General features: G+C 43.3%; 1 protein-coding gene across 1 annotated transcript; it reads left to right on the forward strand.

Annotated features, from left to right (window-relative positions):
• Nucleotides 1-1,741: 1,741 nt before the first annotated feature.
• On the forward strand, nucleotides 1,742-16,368 carry tmem64 (transmembrane protein 64). The gene is made up of 3 exons (XM_056298948.1): nucleotides 1,742-2,598; nucleotides 13,111-13,266; nucleotides 16,177-16,368. Exons 1-3 carry the CDS (start codon nucleotides 1,888-1,890, stop codon nucleotides 16,366-16,368), a joined length of 1,059 nt encoding a protein of 352 aa, XP_056154923.1. The 5' UTR covers nucleotides 1,742-1,887.
• Nucleotides 16,369-25,004: the final 8,636 nt, after the last annotated feature.

Below are 25,004 nucleotides of genomic sequence, written 5' to 3' on the forward strand. Positions count from 1 at the left end.
TGAATTTAGGAGGTTGCTTTTTTCCTCTTTAGGCAATGTTAAAATGTTTTTATTTCTTTCCAGTCACAACTAAACCCGAAGTATGATGAGATTTATTTTTTAAAATGATAAAATCAGGATTAACACGTGGGCCCTCACCAGTGAAATGAAGGCAATTATAGGGCACTTCTCAGCAATGAATAAGTTTTGATTTGGGCATGAATAATTCTTGAAGTTATATGTGTAGATTTGGATGATATCCCGTTTTCAACAGCATGGAACTGCTGTCGGTTATCTTGCCCACCTCGAGAGTGAAGAGACGGGGAGGGAGGTTTTCAAAATGAAATGGTCTGAGGGTCTTCCCCAGAACATTGTTAAATTCAGAAACCTTTTAATTACGGCATAGCATATACATCTTGTAATTCCTTGTAAAAATGCATTTGCAAACACCAACCAAAATTACGTCAGTTCATTATTTACATTTCCTTATTTAATTTGATCATAAATTGCATAGCCTTAGTGCCTTGCAATCCTACTGTTTATCACTTAACTAGGCCTTCAGCGACAAACAGTGGACCTTCAACGATGATCCTACTTTTTATCGTCGAAGGCCTTGTTAAATGAGGAATGGGGCACTTGCGTATGAACCGTCACTGAACTAATATTAAATCCAGAGACTTGGTGTGGAAAACATTCACCAGTATTTGAATTCTAGTAAAAGTCGGGATAAAATGGACCGCGCCAGAACTCCGTGAGAGGCTCATGGGAGAACCCCCCCCCCAGAAATACGGGGAGAACCGGGGGGGGGGTGCAAGTATAACAGCGCTGCTTATGTGGCACGACGGCTTATGCGACGATAAAAAGCCCCCTAACATAATGATCCAAAATAAACATCTGGAGAGAGGCGCCGTGTTATCGCGATAGGGAACGGAAGCCCGTGATTGGAGCAAAGCGGCGGCGGTCACATGGGTTTGGGGCGCTTGGCATTCTGGGACACAAACAGTGGTCGGTATCGGTATGAATAGCATTGGCGTGAACGGCGTCCGCTGTGCTGTGGGAAAGCGATGTGAGAAACAAGACGCAGCTGGATGTGGGGGGGGAAAAACAACAAAAACAAACAAAAGGGGTCTGTCTCCTGTTCGGACAACACGCCCGGATCGTCTCTCTGCACACGGAAAGTGGAGTTAGAAGGTAAACTCTCGCCGACTTTTGCCGTGAAATGGAGCGGAGGACTTTATCCGTGCGGCGAGCCAGCTAACGACGGAGAGCGGGTTAATAGCGCTGCGATGATTTATGCTAGTCGCTTAGCTGGAAAAGGGCAGAACTAATAATGCTGCTCTTGTCAGAGTCGTAAAAGTTCAAACCCTGCGACGATTCGAGTTCTATCCTGTACTCTCACACAAGCTGTCCGTTTGTTTTGGCCCCTTCGACGCTGTCACTTTATTCGCAGCCCCTTTTTTTTCTTCTTTTTATTTGGTTGCGCATACAAGCCCTGCTTTCATTTGTATGAACTGGATCCCAGCGCGGTGGATTTGTGATAAGTGTGGATATGGCATGTGTTACGAATATGATCTATACAATTGTTATTAGTGAGTCACTGAGCTGCCCTGCTGCCCATCTAGTTTACCCAAGATAAACGTAGTTATTATGTCGGATAATTAGTTTAATGACAACCGAGATTGAACGGATTTATCTCTATGGATCGTTACACAATCCCTCGCCCTATCACAGAGCCATGTGCTGGCTGTGCTGAAGCCATCTGTTATACTTTAATATATCCCATTTTCATGCTCAGCACGTTGGTGTTGCAAGAAATGGACCTTGGGCGGATATAAAGACTTGACGGGAATTTCAACAATTCAGACTATTCTGAGCCCAGTTGGTCATTTGGCCACCTGACGGGGCAACATGTGGATGGCAGGATCTGCGAACCTGCAGCTCCTCACCAAGCTCCTCAGACATGCAACGGGCAAAGCCCAGATCCAGTTGAACCGCTGGCTGCAGAAGACAACAACGGATGAGTGCGACAAAATCGACATCCTGATATGCAGCGCCTTTGATGAGAGAGGCGCCGGCATGGGAAAGTTTGACGCTGACCCCGAAGACGCCAGCAACGTCGGTGGGGTGGCCTTCAGCGGCGGCGGAGAGTTTCGGCACCCTTGTTGCATCACCACCTGTTGCTTCAAGAGTGCCCTGTTGGCTTGCATCCTGACGGCTGTGTGCTTCTCCTCCGTGGCCCTGGTGCGGCAGTACCTCAAGGACCTACTGATCTGGGTGGAGAGTATGGATAGTCTCGTCGGAGCCCTGCTGTTCATCGTCGGTTTGATCGTCGTGTCCTTTCCCTGCGGCTGGGGATATATCGTCCTGAACGTGGCAGCTGGCTATCTGTACGGTTTCATGCTGGGCATGGGACTTGTCATGGTCGGGGTTTTGATAGGAACTTTTGTGGCACACCTGGTGTGCAAGCGGCTGTTGACTGCCTGGGTACTTAATAAGATTGGAAACAGTGAACAGCTCAGTGCTGTCATACGAGTGGTGGAAGGAGGGAGTGGACTCAAAGTTGTGGCCTTAGCGAGACTCACACCCATACCCTTTGGGCTGCAAAATGCCGTTTTCTCGGTGAGTACAAAAATGTATTGTATCTTCCATAAACTGTGATCCTGTAATTATCATCTCTTACTTAGTGGGAAGGGATTGCAATGCAAATGTCTTTATGGGGGTTTAATGAGTTATTAGACAGTCACTATATATACATTTTAATTAATAAATCAGTGCTTTGCATGTACTCCTATCATGCGTTATGTGGCTGTGATACCCTTGAATGCTTGTCATCAGAAGGTCGTAGCAATGAGCCAGCCTAAAGGGTAGTTCATTAGCTTGATCAAGGATGCCTTAACGGGGCAAATAGCTGGCTGTTATATGGCTCAAAGCTCATGGAAGGGTCTCTGGATGCCAGGTCACCCTGCCAACTGGACAAAGACAACACTACTAGACCAAAGCTTTCCTTTCTCTTAAAGGGGACCTATTATGCTGTTTTTCAACAATTTAAGATAAGTCTTTGGGGTCCCCAAAACATGTCTTTTGAGTATTTTTACAGAAAATACCACTCAAATTAAGCGTTCTAGCATGCTTCTATACCCCTCTGTTGACCTGCTCAGATTACTGTGATTGAGCATATGCTAATTTGATGCAAATGAGCTGCTGCACCCCACGCCCCACTCCATGATGTCACCTCTTCAAGCCACTCCACCGAGTTGACTGATACTTGAGGATCTTCTTTGAGTGTGAAAAATAACACATCTATCATTGTGTATATTGCCGTTCGCAGTTTCACTGTACTTAGACTTGCATGGCATTGTTTTGCCAACTTCAGCTGGAACGTTGCCATCTAAAATAAACGTTATCCACTCAGCTCTTCTGCCCTCTGAGGTTGGGAGCCGATGTAGCGATTTGTGCGGGTTATTACAGCCAAGAACAGCGCATTTTCCGTGCAACACGCTATGCAAGCTAGCTAGCGGTACCTGCTAAAAATGTCGACCTTTATAGCCATGTAAGGCAGGTGGGTGGAGATATTCAACTGAAGGCGGGATTATTATAATGACTTTTCTTCCGTGACGTAAAGGGCGGAAGGATATTTGAGCGGCTTGCTGTGTCTGAACTTTTTTCAAAAGTTTTCAATTTGGCTGCCCACAACAAAATGACTGGGTAGTTTTACTTCAGTTTGTGTGTTAGTAGGCCCATCAGAGACTCAAATGTTTATGCAAAAACACGAAAAAAGTTAGTTTTGCACAATAGTTCCCCTTTAACTTAACAATAGTCCATGCTTGCCACAGTCAGTACAGACATTAGTCATGTTAGCTGAACATTTTGGACATACATTGCATACTGTACGTTGCTTCCAGCACCTGTCCTGTATAGCCACCACAGCTGGCATTAATCAGCAATATTCAAAGCAAGTCCTTGTCATGTGGTATATCCAAGTGCAGAAGACCAGTACATAGAGCATAAACATGTACAAGTTTTTTTTATTATTATTATTGTTCATTTGTATGAGGGGTTACTTCGATTAAATGGCACCAGTATTTCTCTTATCTAAAAGTATTAATTACCTTATCAATTTAAACTTTTGTGCCTGGACTGTTTGCCCTATTTTGGGTTACAATGTTTTCATTAACTTTAAACTTTCATGAGGGCATCTTTTTTCATGTTTTACTGCATTTCTTTGCATTATGCACTTGAAGCACAATGAAGAAAAAAAATCCAGACTTTGTAGATTTTGAATAACTTGCAGTCAGTTCTCAGTGAATTTAAGTTGCTGCCTATATTCCTCGTCACTGGGCATCCGTTCAAACCATAGGTCAAGGAAATGCCACCTAAGAATAAGCAGTGCTCCATAGTTGTAGACTATCAGCACTGTGATCAAGATATTGCTCACATCTGCACTCCTACAGTTCACGTGAGGCAGCTAACCTTCATAAGTTGCATGAATAATTTAAGGTCCCTGATTACTCCTTTCAGCCAACTCATTGATACCTCCTAACAATAAATGCCTACAGGGATGTGTTCCTCCGTTGTAGCCTAGCAGCTGAAGGGTTATGCCACAGGACAGGAGTGAAAAAGGTATGCCAGTTCCATTTGAATGATTAATGATGTATGTCAAGCCAATGGTGAACGTAATGTTGCGTGGCCACTCAGGCTTGAATTTACAAAGGAGCAATAAGCATCGGGCTAAGAAATTGCCCACAACTGTCTTCAAAGCTGCATACAGTACCTTTCGTGTTAATGGTAATGTTACAGTTTTAGCGTAATATATAGGGCTTAGATTTTTGATGAAACATGATATTAAGTGGTAGGAAGACTTTTTTTTTGATACATTAATCGCTGATATTTTTCTTAAGTCAGTTAAGAGATTTTCACAGCATTCATAACTAGACCAAAGCCACCACTCTGTGGCTACGCCTCATATACAACGATTCACTTTACTTTATATATACTTTTACATTTTGATCAGTATCAAAACTTTACTGACAAAAATCTAACTTAAAAAAAAAAGCACACGAAACAAAAACAGATTGAGAACTTTATGATGTCAAAAACATCACATTTTGTAGCCCCTGCCGTAGGGACCGGTGAAATTAACGATGTCCACTTTACCTCACTTGCACATTTGGTCAAACCTTTTTGTGTGAAAACAATTATCCAACAGTAAAATATCTTAAAAGGAAGAATCTCTGCAGTTCAGAGTTGAAATGGTGTTTTGCTGCTTAAAGCATAAAGTAAATAGGTGGTCAAGTTAATATATGAGAAGAGAAATTTAACATATATGACATGTTTTTTACAACTCTGCTGATTAAAGTTTCATAAGCCGTTAATATTTATGAAGACGTGGCCTGCTGGAATGAAAATTGGGCAAAATCCTTATTTTGGTATCCCTGTTGATCCTCTTTTGTTGGATTGAATAAGGTTTTCTGAGTTTGTACAAATTCTGCAATAGGAGAAGAAGGGTACCAAGAGATTTTGGAAAAACAAGGTCATTGTAACAAGATGATGCTGAGCCCCCCCCCCCCCCCCCCCACACACACACACACGCACTCCAGCCCACTGTTTGCTGTCTGTCCCTGGTGGTCACAGGGCACTGACATCATCATCATCTTCATTCTCCCTCATTCTCCAGGTACCAACTGGTGACAATCCAGGTGAAATTTGGACTCCGGGTCAAGCATTGATTAGATCAATGAGTTGTTTGATTAAGCATTTCCGTCATCGTGGCACTCGACACTCTTTGAAATGCAGCCATGTTCTGTAAAAGTGCAAAACAGTCCGGACTCGAAACTGGTACATACGTTGTAATGTAATGTACAGCGCATGTACCAACATGGTCTTTGGCTGTCATGTTAGGACCTGAGTTATTTAACCTGTTTTTAGAGGCAGTACTCAGTAGAGAGTGGTTGGACTGAAGTAAAGGCTCATACTGGCCTAATCTAATCGTAGACTCTAACCATCACTATTTCAAATCGTCTTTTCCAAGCTTCCTCATGCCGTTTCCCACTTATTCATGCAGATAATTTTAAGGAAAATGGGTGATCTTGCAGTTTGTTCTCAGTTACTTTAACGCTAGAACGACCAAGACAGTCATTATGACCGTTTTGGATTTTCAAAGTTTTATAACTTTGTGTGTGTGTGTGTGTGGGGGGGGGGGGGGATACAGATCTGCTGCTCCCTGATTGCACCTAAAATTGCATATATTTGCATTAAAATTAGTTTTAGATCAATTGCACAAAAAAAAGTTATAAGATCTACCTAAAACGACCATGACCGGTCAAAATGACTGCATGTAATTTGCGCGTGATCGTGCATGTCATGTCACTATTTATGACGTGAGGTGTTGCAGTATTTACAGTTGTTGGACAGCGGCAATTTTAAATTGTTTGAAAAATAGTATTAAAGTTGTTAAGATGTTAATTTTGGTGTCAGTCGTTTCTTAACAGACATAGTAACATACGTAATGCATTAATATCTCAATTGGGTATTTATCTTGACAAAATATAGAGTTTAAAAACCGATCGCCCGTGGTCGTTCCAGTAATTTTTACGTTCCGGTCGTTGTTTGGGACTGTTTGAATAGTTATTTTCATTTCTTTTTTTACATTTCACATTTTATAGGCCTCGTTACGTTTGTTAGATTAGCAATATGCGTTTTTCTTTTTGTTTTTCAGGTAATATTTTGCTATTCAAGTTGGACCATGTCTCTGAAGTTTAAATTGTTTAAAAATAGTATTATAGTTGTTACAATGTTAATTTTGGTGTCCGTCATGGCCTAACAGACGTACTAACATAGGCAACGCATTAATATCTCAATTGGGTATTTATCTGGACAGAGTTTAAAAACCTGCAGTCATTTTGACCGCCCATAGTCGTTTTAGGTAAGAGGGAAATCCTGATCGTTCTAGTGTTAATCATGTTTAAAGTATAACAAGTCCAATCTTTGATTCAGTAGACTGTTGTTTTTTTTAAGCTTGCATCAACTTGTTTTATAAATTAGACCTTTCTGACAGTCAGCAGTGAGAAGGTTGATAATACAAATCATCAAGAGATTGGACATCTAAAACACTCCTCATTGTGTTGGCAAATGGTAATAATGTAGCTTTACTAATAGCTTGGCATCTGGGAATCATTTCTTTGTCGGATCATTTGGGCTGAGACCTTCCTGGAGGTCATAGTAAGCTGACATAGATGGGCTTTGGCAAGGATAGGCAAAATGGATGAGAAAATTCAAGGACAGACCCATGAACACTCCACCAGCCGTTATGATTAAACTGTAAATAAGGACTAATAGAGGTAGAAATATACAATTCCTTTTCATTTTGAAATCACAGAATATTGTTTTTTTCCTCTCTTGTAACGGATACACAAGTAAATACACCTTTAAATTCAAGTAAAGCTATCGGCATACTGTAGATTCCCAAAAAGGCTGTGCATTTGGTCCATTTGCAGTGGCTTACAAATTTGAAGTAACTATTACTTACTCCAAGCCCAAGGACTAATGAAGGAAACCAGTCTAACAGAGTCTTGCAAACACTGTCAAAATGTGGAGATTGTTAGTCTTTTCTAAGATTGATATTGTTAATGTGTTTTTCCCAGAAATTCAGTTCAGTTGTATCAGTTGACAGGTTGAAAGACGGCCAAGATTTTACAGGACCACCACTGTTTGTACATTTGTTAATTTTTCTCCACAGACCAGCAACTGAAACCTCTGGTATTACAAAATTCCCTTTCCAAGTTCTTTACGTATATCACCACAACAGATGGTTTTGTCTTGCATGACTGACTTGGATGACTTCCCCTTGATGTCATTTCTTACAGCTCCGTGGAGCACACTGGGTCATAGTTCACTATCCAAAGCGTAGCGCATCACCCATCACAGGATCAAACTAGCTGTCTAAAAGGCTAAACCAGCAGTTGTATCTATCACCCTAATGGCGATCCAGACTCCTGCTCTGCAGACATTAATAAGAAGTGCCATGGTCAAAGGGGCAAACTCCTTCTGCTGCTTTTCACACCTGCTGCCACTGCCAATGGCATTATCGCTCCTGCTGAGTCTATTTGACAGACTCATATTGCGAAGTTTGCCAAATGACATCAGCGTAAAACAGAGGGGTTTGAGCTCAATCTACTTCAACGTTTAGCTTAACTCTTTCTGGTTATCTTATCTGCGTTCATGTTCAAAAGCAAACAACTGTACTGTCTCTTCGAGGTGGATGCATCTTGCAATGCCACAGGGGAAAAATCGGGCTGCCTACTCCTCGTACATAAAACTGAGGTTGGAGATCTTTTGTTCTTGCCAGAGAAATGAATATAATGGTGGAGCCCCCGCCGGAGAGTTGAGCCAGGGGCTGGAAAAAAAAACTGCTAATAAGCTGAATCCCTCACTCTGGCTCAAGACCCAAAGGGTTTTCAAACCCATCTATGCCTCTTTTTGTTAGACCTCTGGCAATCCATCTTACCTGGAGGCTCATTATCAAGCCTGGTTGATACTGAATCTTTATGGTCCTCCTCTCAACAATCAAAAGGGGTAAATGTGAAAGTGGGTGGTTACCACAAATTATTCCCCCACGCTTGATGCTTACTAGGTCAGGGTGGAATTATGTTTTGCCTGCTTTGCCCTTGGTAAGCACTTTCTGTGGAGGAGGCTACATTTCAGTGTGCCCCCCTGCTTCTTTCTGCTGATTTGGATGCTGGTGCATTACAGCGGGTAACCTAAAACGACGTAAAGACTGCTGCCGTTGGCAAAATAAGCCTGCAGCTCAGGAATAAAGGTCTTGGCAGCCCTTTTGAGGCATAGATGGAGATACGCTGATGAGCCAAAACATTGTGTATGTACTAGCTGAAAACTTATGGAATATTTTGCATATATATGGTAATCATTGGCGGCCTGGTGGCCCAGTGGTTAGCACTATCGCCTCACAGCAAGAAGGTCCTGGGTTCGAACCCCGGAGTTACCCAACCTTGGGGGTCATCCCAGGTTGTCCTCTGTGTGGAGTTTACATGTTCTCCCTGTGTCTGTCGTGGCTTTTCTCCGGGTGCTCTGGTTTCCCCCACCATCAAAAAGACATGTATGTTAGGGTTAATACTCCTGTCTGTGCCCCTGACCGAGGCATGGCAAGAAGAACTGGAGTTGGTCCCCGGGTGCTGCACGGAAGCTGCCCACTGCTCCTAGCTACACAGCTAGGATGGGTTAAATACAGAGCACAATTTCCCAATGGGGATTAATAAAGTATATCAAAATCCCCAAAAAAAAAAAGACCACTCAAGTGAACCGAATAACATTGATTATCTCCAAACAAGGGCACATGTCAAGGTCTTGGTAGTTTAGATGGTAAGCGAACAAACAGTTCTCGTAATCAACGTCTTGGATGCAGAAGAAATGGGCAGGAGTAAAGCCTGAGTGACTTTGACAAGGGCCAAATTGTTAGGGCCAGACAACTGGGTCAGAGCATCTCTGAAACGGCAAGGCTTGTGGGGTGCTCTTGATCAGCTGTGGTGAGTACCTACCGACAGTGCTCTTAGAAGGGACAAACCACAAACTTGCGACTGGGTGTTGAGCGCCCAAGGCTCATCGATGCGCGAGGGCAATGAACGCTATCCCATCTGGTCAAAATCGACAGAATCCGATATTAGAGTATTGTGGCACAAGTCAAAGAAAATTTTAACGATGGTTACGAGAGGAATGTGTCACAACACACAGTGTATTGCAGACCAGTCAGACTGCCCACGATGACCTCTGTCCACTGTTGAAAGCGCCTGCAATGGGGACCCAAGCATCGGAACTGGACCGTGGAGCAGTGGAAGAAGGTCGCCTGGCCCGAAGTGTCCCATTTTCTTTTAGATCACGTGGATGGCCGTGTATGTCTGCGCTGTTTACCTGGGTGATGCACCTCCAGGATGCACTGTGGGAAGACGGTGGAGGGAGTGTGAAGCTCTGGGCAAAGTTCTGCTGGGAAACCCTGGGTCCAGCTATTCATGTGGACATCAATTTGACACGTGCCAGCTACGTAAACGTAGTGTTGAATACGTAATGTGATTGCGTTGTGTTTTGGCTTTTGTATCCTCCACTTCTTTCACATATTATATCTTTAGATAAGAGTCAGAGTTTTTAATTCCATCAATCTTTAATCCTGCTGATTTCATTACTTGTCCCCCCCCCCCCCCCCAATTTAAGACTTAAGGTCTGCTATCCAATGAAATCAGGTTATGAAGTGCTTGGTTGAAATGAAAACCTGCACACCCTTTGGCCTCGAATTACTCCTGGTCAATAACATTGCAATAAGATTTTTTTTTTTTTGATCCCCCCGCCCCCCTTTTTCTCCCAATTGTATCCAGCCAATTACCCTACTCTTTCGAGCCGTCCCTGTCACTGCTCCACCCCTCCCCTGCTGATCTGGGGAGGGCTGCAGACTACCACATGCCTCCTCCGATACATGTGGAGTCACCAGCCACTTCTTTTCACCTGGCAGTGAGGAGTTTTGCCAGGGGTACGTAGCGCATGGGAGGATCACGCTATTCCCCCCACTTCCCCCTCCCCCCTGAACAGACACCCCGACCGACCATAGGAGGCGCTAGTGCAGCGACCAGGACACATACCCACATCCAGCTAACAGGGATTAGAACCAGTGATCCCCATGTTGGTAGGCAACGGAATAGACCGCTACACTACCTGGATGCCCTATAAAGACTACTTTTAACCATAATTACTGTTTTTTTATTATCAAAGATGCAGAGTTGCATCACTTTGACACTAGGTCACTTAAGTTCAGTCGAGGTTTTTGGTGTCAGTTGGACTTCTTTTATCCTCAGCAAATACTATTTCAGTTGGACGAAGTTGAACTTGAATCGGCAGATCCAAATAGGCTGGTTGAGGTTGAGAAGGAATTCTCTTAGTGGTTGTAAAAATACCCACAGCCAGCCATTCCCTCACCCTTCCCTGCCTTACGCTAAATAAACTAGCTAAGCCCCATCTTGTCTGGGCTGGGGCAAAAGCTCCACATGGATGAGACTTTAAAAGGCATGTGCATGCCTCTGCTGCTGATTTAGGATAACGGAGCGAGGAAGAGGAGAGCTCATACCCTCTTCTCTTCTTATTCGGATCACTCAGGCTCTCTGTGGCCCTCATGACAGCAAAGCAGTGTCTCAGGGGTCAGAGTGTCTTTAGCTTGTTTGCACACGGCGTTGACATATCAGCACTAATCTTTCAAGGAGAAACTCCAGCATCTAAGCCTGTTACTTGAATGTACTGGGAAAACAAGAAGCTTGCCATTATTGACCTGGCAGTGACATCAGCTCTGATAAAGTGTCGGTATCAAACCAAGTGTAATCTAACAAAGACTCATATCCGATAGCAGTAGAAGGGTATTGGATTTATCAGTGATAGAAGACACTGGCTGGTTTAGCCATGAATGTTTATAACCAAACATTACTCTGTTTTTCTTTTTTTGCATTTATCTTTATTACGATTGGAAGCATCAATGAAGAAAGAGAGAGAGAGAGAGAAGGAGAGATGTGCCTGAAAGATCCCGAGTTGGACTCAAACTCAGGATCCTGTGATTAGGCCTGAGCCTGCATGGTATCCGATTATCCGGTTGAGTTACCTAGATGACCCCTAGATGGTCTCGATGCACATGCCGTCGTCACACAGTAACCCTGGACGTGCCAGTATCGGCCACATCGTTGTCATAGTGAATACCATACCAAGGTCGCACTTACACACACACACACACACACACACACACACACACACACACACACACGCACAGCACAGCAAGGCACTCATACACAGCATATGGCTTACATAATCACTGGGGATCAAGGGTGACAGAGGTACACATTTATGTTTAGGTGGTTGTGTTGGGAAATCTAGTGATAACAGATGAGCTGGATGTGTGTAATGCCAGGTTACAGATAAGACTAGACACAGACGCAGGTACAGCAAACACCCCGCCCCGCCCCCTGCTAAAATGCTGCTGTGTTTATTGGCCAGAACCTTATCCCCTTTTTTAGACTTGGTTGTGAAATGTGCTGGCTAACCTCAAGGTTTCCTAATTTATGTGAAGATTTAAAAAAGTAATTAATTAAAAAACACTGCAAATATTTTTTTGAGCCCTTCCATATTTAAATTAAAGGTATAAACCGTTGCTGAAAAACAACAGCCGAAGTTAAATCAAAGAAGTATTAATGCATTGTTATGATCCAGAGCTACACTAAATTAAAGGGAAATTCAGCCAATTTTCAATGTTATTTCCCTGTATTAATCATAGCAGTTGCATTTCTATAACGTAAGCCAATGTGTGTGTACTGTAGCCCGCTATAGGAAACTGGCTTACTTCAGCTGTCATTTGATGTCAGTGGCTGATGGAAGAACTATAAGACATATCGTCTGAGATGTCTGTTTTCTAAGCTCTGCTGTTGAGAAACTGTTACACAATGCATGCTGGTACATGATGCAATGTAGAACAGCGCTCTTGGCAGGAGAACATTGATTTTTCTGTCAAAATGAGTTGCACCAAAGAAGTTATAGCAGTTTAAGGGGCTAGATAGACCACCAGCACATACTTGACATGTTTTCTGTGACATTTCCCTCTATTTGTTTTCCCTGCCATAGGTCTGTTGAAATAAACCTGCTTTTTTTTCTTTTTCTTTTTTTAAGAAGTGGTTAGCACTGTTGCCTCACAGCAAGAAGGTCCTGGGTTTGAACCCAAGGCCATCCCAGGTCCTTTCTGTGTGGAGTTTGCATGCTCTCCCCGTGTCTGTGTGGGTTTCCTCCAGGTGCTCCGGTTTCCCCCCACCATCAAAAAGACATGCATGTTAGGGTTAATACTCCTGTCTGTGCCCCTGAGCAAGGCAATGGAAAGAAGAACTGGAGTTGGTCCTCAGGTGCTGCCACTGCCTTCTGCTCCTATACAATAGGATGGGTTAAATGCAGAGGCCAAATTCATTGTAAGAATACAATTCGTTTGAAGAATAAAGTGGCTTTCTTTCTTTCTTTTCCTAATTTCTGCATAAAATGTGAAGGAGTGTTCTCTTTTACCTAAATGCAAAGCACAGGGAATGTTTCCTCATCACCGGTTTCCATTTTCAGATCACAGACGTGTCCTTGCCAAACTACCTGGTGGCCTCCTCTGTCGGCCTGCTGCCCACACAGCTCCTCAACTCCTACCTGGGCACCACGCTGCGCACCATGGAGGACGTCATCGCTGAGCAGAGTGTCAGCGGCTATTTTGTCTTCAGCCTGCAGGTGAGATATTGGGACCATGCAAGGCCTGTGTCGCTGGCTAAGTTTTTGTTCAAATTAAATGAGCAAGTAGGTTTACACACACTAGGGACTTTGTCTCATTAGGATGCTCAACGTAAAGACAGAGGACATTGTCTACGGGTCAAAAATGGCCCATAACAGTGTTTAACAGCAGAGAAAAGGCTAAATGATCTTTTTTCAACCTGAAATTTGATGACTTTTCCTACAGTGACCCCAACATTAGGAAAAGTGGAACATTGTGTTGTTCATATTTCTATGAGCGCTATCCACCATTTGGGTACTAAGATTGTCTTAGGGTCATGTTTGACCTGGAAGTTAAAATCAGCTTTATAAACAGGTTTATAAAAACGAGCGGTGTCCACTGATTAAATGCAGTCTTTCTGCACTATCAAGAGGGAAAACCCAGATAGTCACAAAGTTTGTGATGAATGACAGGTTGTTTCTTGGTGCAAAATAGATTTGGGGTTTAAAATTAAATCAAGTTGCTTTAATTCAGAGGTTTAACGACGGCGGATCATAAATGACCCTTAAGACAAGGGCAGTATACAGAATGTGTGGGCAACACAAGGATTAAAGTAGAAAAAAAAGAAAAATATCTATTACTATCGGAGTGCACTGAAATATCTTAATATTTAATCTGCAGCTAAGTAAAGGAGAAGTATGCAAAAAGTTCAGTGTTTGCCTTAAGCATACCAGTTTTCCTACTGTCCTGGAAAAGACTCAGGTTTTGCCATTTCTAATTTTGACAAGTTGGCATTTACCCAGCTATCTAAAAAGCATCTCTGGTCCCACAGACCAGCTACCAGCTAGTCCAAGTCAAAATATCTTGTAAATGTCAAAAATAGACTTTCATAAGAAGTTACTTCCCCCCCCCAGACACTGACCTTTTCTATATTTTCTGCTTTTTATAAGCCAGGCTGATTAGCTGACCTTACCTTTGTGACACTGACCATGTCACTGATGTGGTAACTGGAAAAAAATGAAAATGTCAATTTTTCTTACATGGTTGAATGACCTTTGCCATTCAGATACACATGTTGTGCACAAAATCTTTCTTCGTCATCCATGCTTGAATGCTTTACTCGCAGACGCCAGCGGTTGTGGTCGGGACGCTGTAGAGTAGCCTTAAGAGAAGACAAACATATTTCAGTCTGTTCATGGCAACTTTCCATGAAGGAGTAGTTATTAAAGCCATAGTGGAACATTGGAAGCTGGGGAGGATGTGAGCACATCACCAAGTCCCCATAACACAGCACAACATCTTTTGTGGTTTGAAAGAAAACATCTTTTTTATGGACTAGTTTTATAGTCAAGTCAATTTTATTTGTATAGCCCAATATCAAAAATTACAAATTTGCCTCAGGGGGCTTTACAGCAACACAGCATCCTGTCCTTAGACCCTCTCATCAGATAAGGAACAACTCCCTAAAAAAAAAAAAACCTTTAACAGGGAAAAAAATAGGAAGAAACCTCAGAGAGAGCAACAGAGGAGGGATCTCTCTCCCAAAACGGACAGATGTGCAATGGATGTTGTGTGTACACAGTTTACAGAATACAACATTGAAAGAAGATAAAAGAATTATAATGGGATTATAAAATATATTAAGAATATGATGAGGAGGGGCGGCATGATGGCCCAGTAGTTAGCACTGTTGCCTCACAGCGAGAAGGTCCTGGGTTCGAACCCCGGGGTTATCCAACCTTGGGGGTTATCCCGGGTCGTCCTCTGTGTGGAGTTTGCATGATCTCCCTGTGTCTGCGTGGGTTTACTCCGGGTGCTCCGGTTTCCTTCCACAGTCCAAAGACCTGTAGGTCAGGTGAATCGGACTTACTAAATTGTCCCTAGATGTGAATATGTCTGCCCTGGATGGACTGGTGACCTGTCCAGGGTGTTTCCCCGCCTGTTGCCCATTGACTTCTGGGATAGGCTCCAGCATCCCGTGACCCTAATTAGGATAAGTGGCTTGGAAAATGGATGCATGGATAATGATGAGGATGCTAAGCAGTGTCCAGATGCCACCGGTACAGCCCAGGACCACCATGTAGACCTGGCAATATACACAACATAACTTTTACTTACCCATGCGAACCGTGCTAGGCAAGAAACAGTGCCAGGCCCCTACATAACTGCCCCAAATGAACTAGGTGTTCAACATCCTTTACCCTCAGCTTACACCATCTGCAAAAGGCAATTTGCTTTTTATGTTCTCGGTCACTAGAGACTCTCTGCCGGTCTTGAACATCTGTGAGAAATGCCACCAATGCTAACCAGCTAACCCTCGGGTCATTTGAAACTGTCATCACTTTACTCTACACCTGCTCTCTTCCATACACTCTTCACAAGTGCTCAAAGCGTAAGGGTCTGTTTTCTGTATGCAACCTTTTAACAGATTTGCAGACGGTCGGAGAAACGGATCAGCTCAGTACTAATGGGGCATTAGTGTCGAGCAGTAAGAATTATTCCCTCTTACATGATCTGTATGAACCTTGATCTGCACCAAACTGATGATAATTCATTAAGAAATAAAAAACCTGTGGGCTGTTTTTATTTTTCCTGTCATATAAGGCTGGGCGATGTTGACAAAGTCAAACATCACAATACTTTTGACTGTATAATCATAATATGGATAATGTGATGATATTTGGGAAATAATCATTAGTAATGTGGATATGACGAACAAGCAGGTAGAGACATTCATTGTTCAACAGTCGAATAAATTTAGATAATTGTCTCACTTTACTGTAATTTTGCCTTTAAGACAAGGGGCATATTGCGTATTGCAACATATTACATATTGCAGTTTTAGTCTTAACATGAATATTGATGAACCCAATATTGTTGAGGTGGGAAAAGCTCTTCATCATCTCCGATCTTCCTTTTCCCTCCTGCAGATCATCATCAGCATCGGCCTGATGTTCTACGTCGTGCACCGTGCTCAGGTGGAGCTCAACGCCGCCATCGCCGCCTGCCAGATGGAGCTCAAGACCTCTCACATGAACGGCACCGCTGCCAACCACAGTGGCTTCACCTACTGCAGCAAGAGGGCGTCGGCCGGCACTGGGAACTGCGTCAATGTGGTATGACCAGGACCGATTGGAATTGAACCAGCTGTTGACCTTATTGAAGGAGGAAGCACTTGCTTACCCTGGATGAAGAAGAGTGAAGGTGGTCCTAGCGTCATGCGACATAGGGGAATGCATTGAGGTTTTGGGGGTCTCTAACATTGTGTCGGGGGTCGTACAGCATGTTGGTTTATCAACATTGCATCCCGACCATCCTCCCATTAATCCTCAGCAGTGAACGTCTTTATCCAGACACTTTTTTATCGTTCAGAATTTTGGGACCAGTCACCATTGAACCCATGAAACAAATGGTACAGAAAGAAATGTTCTTTTTTTTTCTGGTACATCATCTCAAAAGTTGGGGTTGTTGTTGTTTTTCCCCCTTTTTTTTTTCTTTCTTAATTTAAAAAAAAAAAAGAAGGTACTTCAAGTTTGTCCAGCTCTGTTACAGGAGTTGTCGAGCAAATGTGACCGGTGGTGGTTGAGTGAGTGAGTGCGTGAGTGAGCGAGCGAGCGAGTCATTTAAAAAGCTAGCTAGACGTAAACTGCCTGCTAACACGTTGAATGTGCAACCTGGGACTTTACAGAGTGTCAAGGAGATTTTATTTCTTTATATTCGCAACTTAAGTGTCAAAACAAATCCAACCTATGCACCTTCCATGCATATTACATCTGTCTCTGGACTTTCAGGACGTTTCCTGGGTCCTCTGTCTGCAGCCGATGCTGATCTGCAACACAATAGATAAGGGCATTTTACCTTTTTTGTTTTTCTTGGAAAAGATTTGGCTTCTGGTTCATATTTTGAAAGTGTCTTATCGTTAGGCCACAAAGCGGGCAAAAAAAATCAAATCCCTCAGTCAGCATGTGTGAGCTATGCTGGTTAAAAACCACATCAGCTGAACGGCGACCCCTCTGGCTGGGATCAGTTTTAGGGCTTCCGCGGTTGTGATGAGAGCAGATGGACAGGAGAGCTGCGTTCACAGCAGCAAACTCAGGAACGTTCTGCCAGGAGAGACGAGCGGTGCCAGGTTTCATTCCCGAGTAGCAAAGCAGCTCTCCACCATTCAGCTACTCCCCGCTCACATTCTGCAACAGAGATCTCCTTTTCTCCCGACTAATATGACTTGATAATATTTTAACGTCTCTTTTTTTTTGTTTGCCTCATTTAGTTTTTGTTTAGCAAGGGGATCGTTTCTTGTTAGTGATTACGTACCTCTCGTTTAAGACTGTAGTTTTACCATTGACTTCTGTGTGCAATACGACAGCAAACGAACGGCATGATTGTCATATTTCAGTGCTCAAACCAAACCGAGAAATGCATGCTAAAGGACGACACAAGGGAAAGCCCGTGTCTTCAGTCCCCCTTTTCCCGTTTGTTTCGTTTATTTTGCTACCTTGGTTCTTCGCTAGTGTCAAAGTGTACGCCAGATGAGATGACAAGGCTGTTATTTTCAGTGTGCCATACATAACTAGCTAAATATCAGGTGCCATGACACTGGCCTCACTTGATTTTGGGTATGTGTGACTTATGACTTACTTTATTATTACTATTGTTTGTTGCTGAATGATACTGTTGGTGATATTCGTTGTTAATAATTGATATGACAACGTGTTTCGGACTTTGGCCCTTAATGCAACAGAAAATCTCTCGTAGTTTTGTTTTTTCTTTTGCACAGTTCACTCCAATAGACAAACACTATTTTCGTATTAAGAGAAAAAAGTTGGGAGTTTGTGCCCTGGCCAATTGGAAGAGTCATAAACGGTGTGTCTCAAAGCCGACAATCAAACACACAATGGACTCACAATCAATGAATGTGATCATGACTTTATTTTGCATTACGTGTATAAATGTTATTATCGTCATCATCGTGTTGCTGCTCCTCAGACGAAGTCTGATCGAGGAATAATAAGGGCTCCTATACGAGACATCCATGTTGTCCCCCGCTCATTGCTCGCACAAGCCTGTGCTGTCGTCACTGGTACTGTGTTCCCTCCAGTTTTACTGTCGTACTGAAAATCTTTTTTTTGTTTGTTTTTTTGTTAAAAAAACAAAACGCAGGCAGTGTGTGTAATGTGCATCCAAATACATTCCATGCTGTCAGCCATATGAAATGCTGTAGATTTATTTCCGTGCTAAACGTCTTCATGTTGTCGCCGGCTGAAAGAGCCCCCCCCCCCCCCCCCGTCATCTCAGAATATATAGCAATAATGTTGGGGAGTGGAGAGCAGCTGGGATCTTCAGCCAGGTGTGGCCAGTTGCTCCACTTTCCCCTGTAAAGATCAGGTGGATCAGTAATTGGTTAAAGTGAAATAGATGTTGATTTGTATTCCGATGTAAGGCTCGATTTGAATCGAATACCGAACCCCCCCCCCCCAGGCTTGTGTTTAAACTCTTCCACCTGCCTCGCATCTACTTCTGTCTCGTTACGACGGACGTGTGACGCGGAAGACAGGCGTCGGTAGTACGGAACGCAGATTGGGCCAAAAAAATAAGTTTTAGGGCTAGATTGACGTTTGCATTAATATGTCAACTTTGTGCATTTTAAGACTACAGGAAAACAGCCTGTTAAGTAGTTAGTAACGTTCCATACAATATGGACGCCAGCACCAGTGACTGGTAGAGCTTTAGCATCACCCTACTTTGGAGAGCGTCACCTTATTTTGGAGAGCGTTTCGGCAGATGGTTAAGATGTACTCAGCATTTGACATATCTACTGTCATATGAAAGTCGTCTACAGTCCCAATACCTACATTTCCTTGCTTTAACTTAAAGTTTATATGAGTTGGGTAAAGTGGGTTTCATATTCCTTCCCCCCCGCTCCTTTTCTCCCCAATTGTACCTGGCCAATCACCCTGCTCTCTGAGCCGTCCCGGTCGCTGCTCCACCCCCTCTGCTGGACCAGGGAGGGCTGCAGACTATCACATGTCTCCTCCGATACATGTGGAGTCGCCAGCCGCTTCTTTTTCACCTGACAGTGAGGAGTTTCGCCAGGGGGGATGTATTGCGTGGGAGGATCACGCTATTCCCTCCAGTCCCCCCCCCGAACAGGCGCCCTGACCGACCAGAGGAGGTGCCAGTACAGCGACAGGACACATACCCACATCCGGCTTCCCACCCGCAGACACGGCCAATTGTGTCTGTAGGGACGCTCGACCAAGCCGGAGGCAACACGGGGATTCGATCTGACGATTCCCGTATTGGTAGGCAACGGAATAGACTGCTATGCTACCCGGGTTTCATTCCTGAGAGCTCATTTGGTACACTTTTTTTTAATATATATATATATATATATACACTACCGTTCAAAAGTTTGGGATCACCCAAACAATTTCGTGTTTTCCATGAAAAGTCACACTTATTCACCACCATATGTTGTGAAATGAATAGAAAATAGAGTCAAGACATTGACAAGGTTAGAAATAATGATTTGTATTTGAAATAAGATTTTTTTTACATCAAACTTTGCTTTCGTCAAAGAATCCTCCATTTGCAGCAATTACAGCATTGCAGACCTTTGGCATTCTAGCTGTTAATTTGTTGAGGTAATCTGGAGAAATTGCACCCCACGCTTCCAGAAGCAGCTCCCACAAGTTGGATTGGTTGGATGGGCACTTCTTTGAGCAGATTGAGTTTCTGGAGCATCACATTTGTGGGGTCAATTAAACGCTCAAAATGGCCAGAAAAAGAGAACTTTCATCTGAAACTCGACAGTCTATTCTTGTTCTTAGAAATGAAGGCTATTCCATGCGAGAAATTGCTAAGAAATTGAAGATTTCCTACAGCGGTGTGTTCTACTCCCTTCAGAGGACAGCACAAACAGGCTCTAACAGGTACTATTTAATGAAGATGCCAGTTGGGGACCTGTGAGGCGTCTGTTTCTCAAACTAGAGACTCTAATGTACTTATCTTCTTGCTCAGTTGTGCAACGCGGCCTCCCACTTCTTTTTCTACTCTGGTTAGAGCCTGTTTGTGCTGTCCTCTGAAGGGAGTAGTACACACCGGTGTAGGAAATCTTCAATTTCTTAGCAATTTCTCGCATGGAATAGCCTTCATTTCTAAGAACAAGAATAGACTGTCGAGTTTCAGATGAAAGTTCTCTTTTTCTGGCCATTTTGAGCGTTTAATTGACCCCACAAATGTGATGCTCCAGAAACTCAATCTGCTCAAAGAAGTGCCCATCCAACCAATCCAACTTGTGGGAGCTGCTTCTGGAAGCGTGGGGTGCAGTTTCTCCAGATTACCTCAACAAATTAACAGCTAGAATGCCAAAGGTCTGCAATGCTGTAATTGCTGCAAATGGAGGATTCTTTGACGAAAGCAAAGTTTGATGTAAAAAAAATCTTATTTCAAATACAAATCATTATTTCTAACCTTGTCAATGTCTTGACTCTATTTTCTATTCATTTCACAACATATGGTGGTGAATAAGTGTGACTTTTCATGGAAAACACAAAATTGTTTGGGTGATCCCAAACTTTTGAACGGTAGTGTATATATATATATTGTGAGATAGCTGTTGGCTGATTCGCTTGTTTTTTGTTGGGGGGATTTGGTATGCTGGGTTTGGTGACAGTCTTCTGTGGGGCGTCCTCTCCAAACTTAAGGTGATTCTCATAGTTGGTGACAAATTGGTGAGAAACAAATGAATTTTCCGACAAATTTAATGCCAGAAAAAAGAAAAAAAAATCAAAAACGTGCGAAGACCCGAGCTCATGATCAACCGCCGTTGATTAAAAAAAAAAAAAAAAAGGTTCCTATAGCGTTTTAGACTCATTTGGGCTTTTGAAAACTTTATAGATGGTGTTTCAAATAAATATAAATATATAGATAAAACAACAGGAGCAGTTTTCCACTTAAGGCTTCTGGGTCTTTCTATGTGGGCTCTACTTAGATATAGTTATGCAACAACAGATTTCAAAGGGAGGTGTGTTTCATAGACATCCATGCAAGACCTGAGTCTGGGATGTAACTGCACATTTAAAGTATTGGTACTCGCTCGAGTACAGTGTGATATTACCTAAAAGGTCTGTGCAATATCTATGAGATGGATTACTTCCCCACCCGTATCAAGTGCATTACACATATACTGTATTTTGTAATACAGAGAATTTTTTCCGACAGTGGATGAATATTGATATTTATCACTGTACGATGCTTGTCAGTGTTATTTATGGGCGAGAAATAAAACCTGTCTTTCTTTAAAAAAAAAAAAAAAAACCCAGAAAAACCTAAACTCTTGTTTCAGTTTTGTTTTGTACAAGTGATTTAACTTTCAGAGACCATCCCCGTTTTTCCTGAAACCTTAAAACTGGAATCACAACACCGAAACGCAGCCTTGTCCGCGACCCTCAAAATCTCTGGATGTCTCCGGATCCTCCTTCCCTGAACTCCAGTGTGATGTGATTGCCATGGAAGTGGGAGGAGACGAAGGGTGTCTGACTTTTGAAGGCTCTCTCTCCTGGCTTCTCTCGCTCTGCGATAACTTTTAGTCCTCGCAAGGGCGGAAGGTACCCCACACACACACACACACACACACACACACACACACACACACACACACACACACACACACACACACACACACACAGCAGAACTGTAAGGCCAGAAATAATGCTGGCTTCTGGGGCAGTTTGTCACAGCGATTTGGAAGTGAGGTGGTGATGGAGTGCTACTGCGGAGCTTCGCTGCCACCACTTACACTTGCCCTTGTCAAGCTATGAGAATGTGTGTGTGTGCATGTGTGTGTATGAGCGTACATATGTAAATATGTGCTTGAGTGTGGATGATGTCGGACAGACATGGTTCAAATTGGCCTTCATGCCACAGCTTGTGAACACCCCTGTGAGGATGCAACTCTAATTGCCCAACACACATACACACACACACACACACACACACACACACACACACACACACACACACACACAGGGAAGGTGCCCCACAGCCATCTGGTCAGACCCCCACTGCAGCTTACAATACAGGGAGTCAAAGAGGATCCAGTCACAGCCCATCAATCAAAGGCAAACAGAGCAGCAGACTCCTCTTGTATTTTACTGCTCCATCTGTTACCGGTGGGAGCTGTGGCAGAGATTTTTCAGCTGCTCTTTACACAACCCACTGACATCCGCTGGGTTCCGGGTCAGATCCATGCCCGACCCGACCCCCCCTTAAAGGACAAGACTTCAACCCCGGAGCCCTCCCATCGGCTACGCAGTCGTCCTCCCGGAAACCGGGAGTATTGGTCTTGACAGCCATCACGTGGTAAAAGAAAAGCTCTCACTGAGGGCCATTCTTCTGGGGGATGAAGTGCCAAAAGTCTTTAAGGACCTTGGCGATTCCAGATACTTCTCTGGGGGAGTGAAAATGTTAAGAAAGAAAAAAAGGGGGGGTTGGGGTGATTTTTGGAGTGCATCCATCTGGGCTTTGTGTAGGGAAACTCATATTTGTGTATGCGTACAGATTTGCCAAAGAGGAAAAAGTTGACAGGCCCCCAGCAGGGCGCTCATCTTACTCAAGGGGATAAATCACATGACCACTTTCTTGGTCCAGACAGCTGTTGCCTCCTTCTGTACCATCAATGACCTGCTTTACCCACCCCCACTTCTCCTCTGGATGTGGTAATGAGTGACTGCACAGGTGTTGTGTAAAGTAATCTGAAGCAGGCCACCTCCGGAGAACCGTTCGTAACCAGAAAGAGGGGATATAAACCAAACGCCTTACTTTGCAGGCCTTAGGGGATACCCACTGTAATGAACTGTGAAATTTAAAAGAAATTTTTAATTTTGTCTGTAACCATACAAAAATAACCAGAATCAGTAAAAGTTATTTTTGTATGGTTACAGGCAAAATGAACTTTTTTTTTTAATTTCATAGTTCATTACAGTGGGTATCCCCTGAAGCCTGCAGTTCCAATAACTATGCCGTTATGGATTTGTAATCATGTTGCAAAAGTTGCTAATTGAAGAAATTATTCTTCTCAACCACTAGGGGGGATTTCACCTTTCCTCCCTGTGACTCTTTTTAAACAGGATGTGTCCTAACAGGGCTCGCCTCTCCCTGGTTTACCTCGGCACCCAGATCTGAGACCAGCGGAGGAGCCGATTTATATAGAAACATTCTTCTTTCTCTTGCATTCGTCTCAGTTGGATTCACACATACCCAGCCAAACCGATTTGAACGGTTTCCAGCTTGGATATGGTCATCGAATCTGTTTAGAACAGGCCTGAGTTATCATTTCTAGATAAAGCTCCTTCTGTAGAATTCAAACCATTTCATGCTGAGGTAGAAACGCAGCCACCAGGGAGCAACTCTATACATCCATCCATCCATTATCCAAGCCGCTTATCCTACTCAGGGTCCTGGGATGCTGGAGCCTATCCCAGCAGTCATTGGGCGGCAGGCGGGGAGACACCCTGGACAGGTAGCCAGTCCATCACAGGGCCCACACACACACACACACACACACACACACCTAGGGACAATTTTAGAATAGCCGATTCATTTAATGCAGTAGACTGCAAATACAAATAGACTACAGATCTCATCAAATAGGACAACGCTGAGTCGGGAGTCTGGATGTTATTTAACTTACTCATCAGGCTAATGCTGAGAATTAACACAACAAAACAAACAGCAGGAGCAGAGAGAAGAGAGAGGATTCACATTCCTGAACTGTCTACTCCTTCAATGGGTGCCTTTGAGGGGGTAAAATGAAAATTCGTCAGAGAATTTACCCCAAATTTTAGCAGTCGTATTTCTTATTGACGCCATATGTGAAATTCGCCAAAAAAAAAAAATGAACGTGACCAACATCAATAGCAAACTTGAGTTTTTGAGTCCTTTAGTTAAAATGTAGTCATATTTAAAGTCCAATAAAAGCATTTAAGTTGGATAAAATTACTGTCACCTGATAGTAAATAACCCAGGACATCACAAGCTGCACATTGCAACGAATGATTCTGTAACGCCCCCTTGTGGCTAAGTATATGTGTAACGGCATATTCTGTGTTTCATGACAGAAATGTCAAAATACGAGCCATTCTTAAACTGTAACAACTGTTGATAATACAATAGCAATAAAAGTACACCAAAGAAACATTTCAGATTTTCACATTTATTGGTACCGTTTATGCTTTATTGGCACTTTTTAAGTGTAGCAGTAAAAACAATCCAGCCAGTGAGGATGCACAAGTGTCAAGAGTGTGCCACCATTCTACCACCTCACGTCAGGTGCTCCACTCACACACCGAGTTTGGTTTCAACCACTGATGCCAAAAGGGCAATTAAAGACAATTCAACTCTCTCCAGACTGAATCATTCATCCATGGCAAAGTGTTCAACCTATAGAATGCTTCTGGCAGACCAAAATATGCGGCAATAATGACTTGACCAACCAGCAACTGAAGACACCCTGCGTTTGGAGGTGGAATCCTCTTTATGACTATTTGAGTCAGCTGACATTTCTTCAGAAGCTTCCTGAGATCATGCCTGCCTTGCAACTCCCACTGTTCAGAGGTAGAGCCTTGGGAAATACTGCAGAGTCCTCAAGCCCATTACCATTGCAATTGACCACCTTCAAGGTCAGAACTCATGCTACTATGGTGAGCTCATACCTACTCTGTTTGCTGTTCAGGTTAAACTACATCACCTGCAAGCG

This window comes from Lampris incognitus, chromosome 18 (genome assembly GCF_029633865.1).
Source record: "Lampris incognitus isolate fLamInc1 chromosome 18, fLamInc1.hap2, whole genome shotgun sequence".
NCBI lineage: Eukaryota > Metazoa > Chordata > Actinopteri > Lampriformes > Lampridae > Lampris > Lampris incognitus.

Bases quoted from the DNA above. Each gene is read 5' to 3' on its own strand.
- tmem64 (XM_056298948.1), top strand. From the start codon at position 1,888: ATGTGGATGGCAGGATCTGCGAACCTGCAGCTCCTCACCAAGCTCCTC. The intron at 2,599-13,110 runs GTGAGTACAAAA...TTCCATTTTCAG, and splicing joins TGCAAAATGCCGTTTTCTCG to ATCACAGACGTGTCCTTGCC. The intron at 13,267-16,176 runs GTGAGATATTGG...TCCCTCCTGCAG, and splicing joins ATTTTGTCTTCAGCCTGCAG to ATCATCATCAGCATCGGCCT.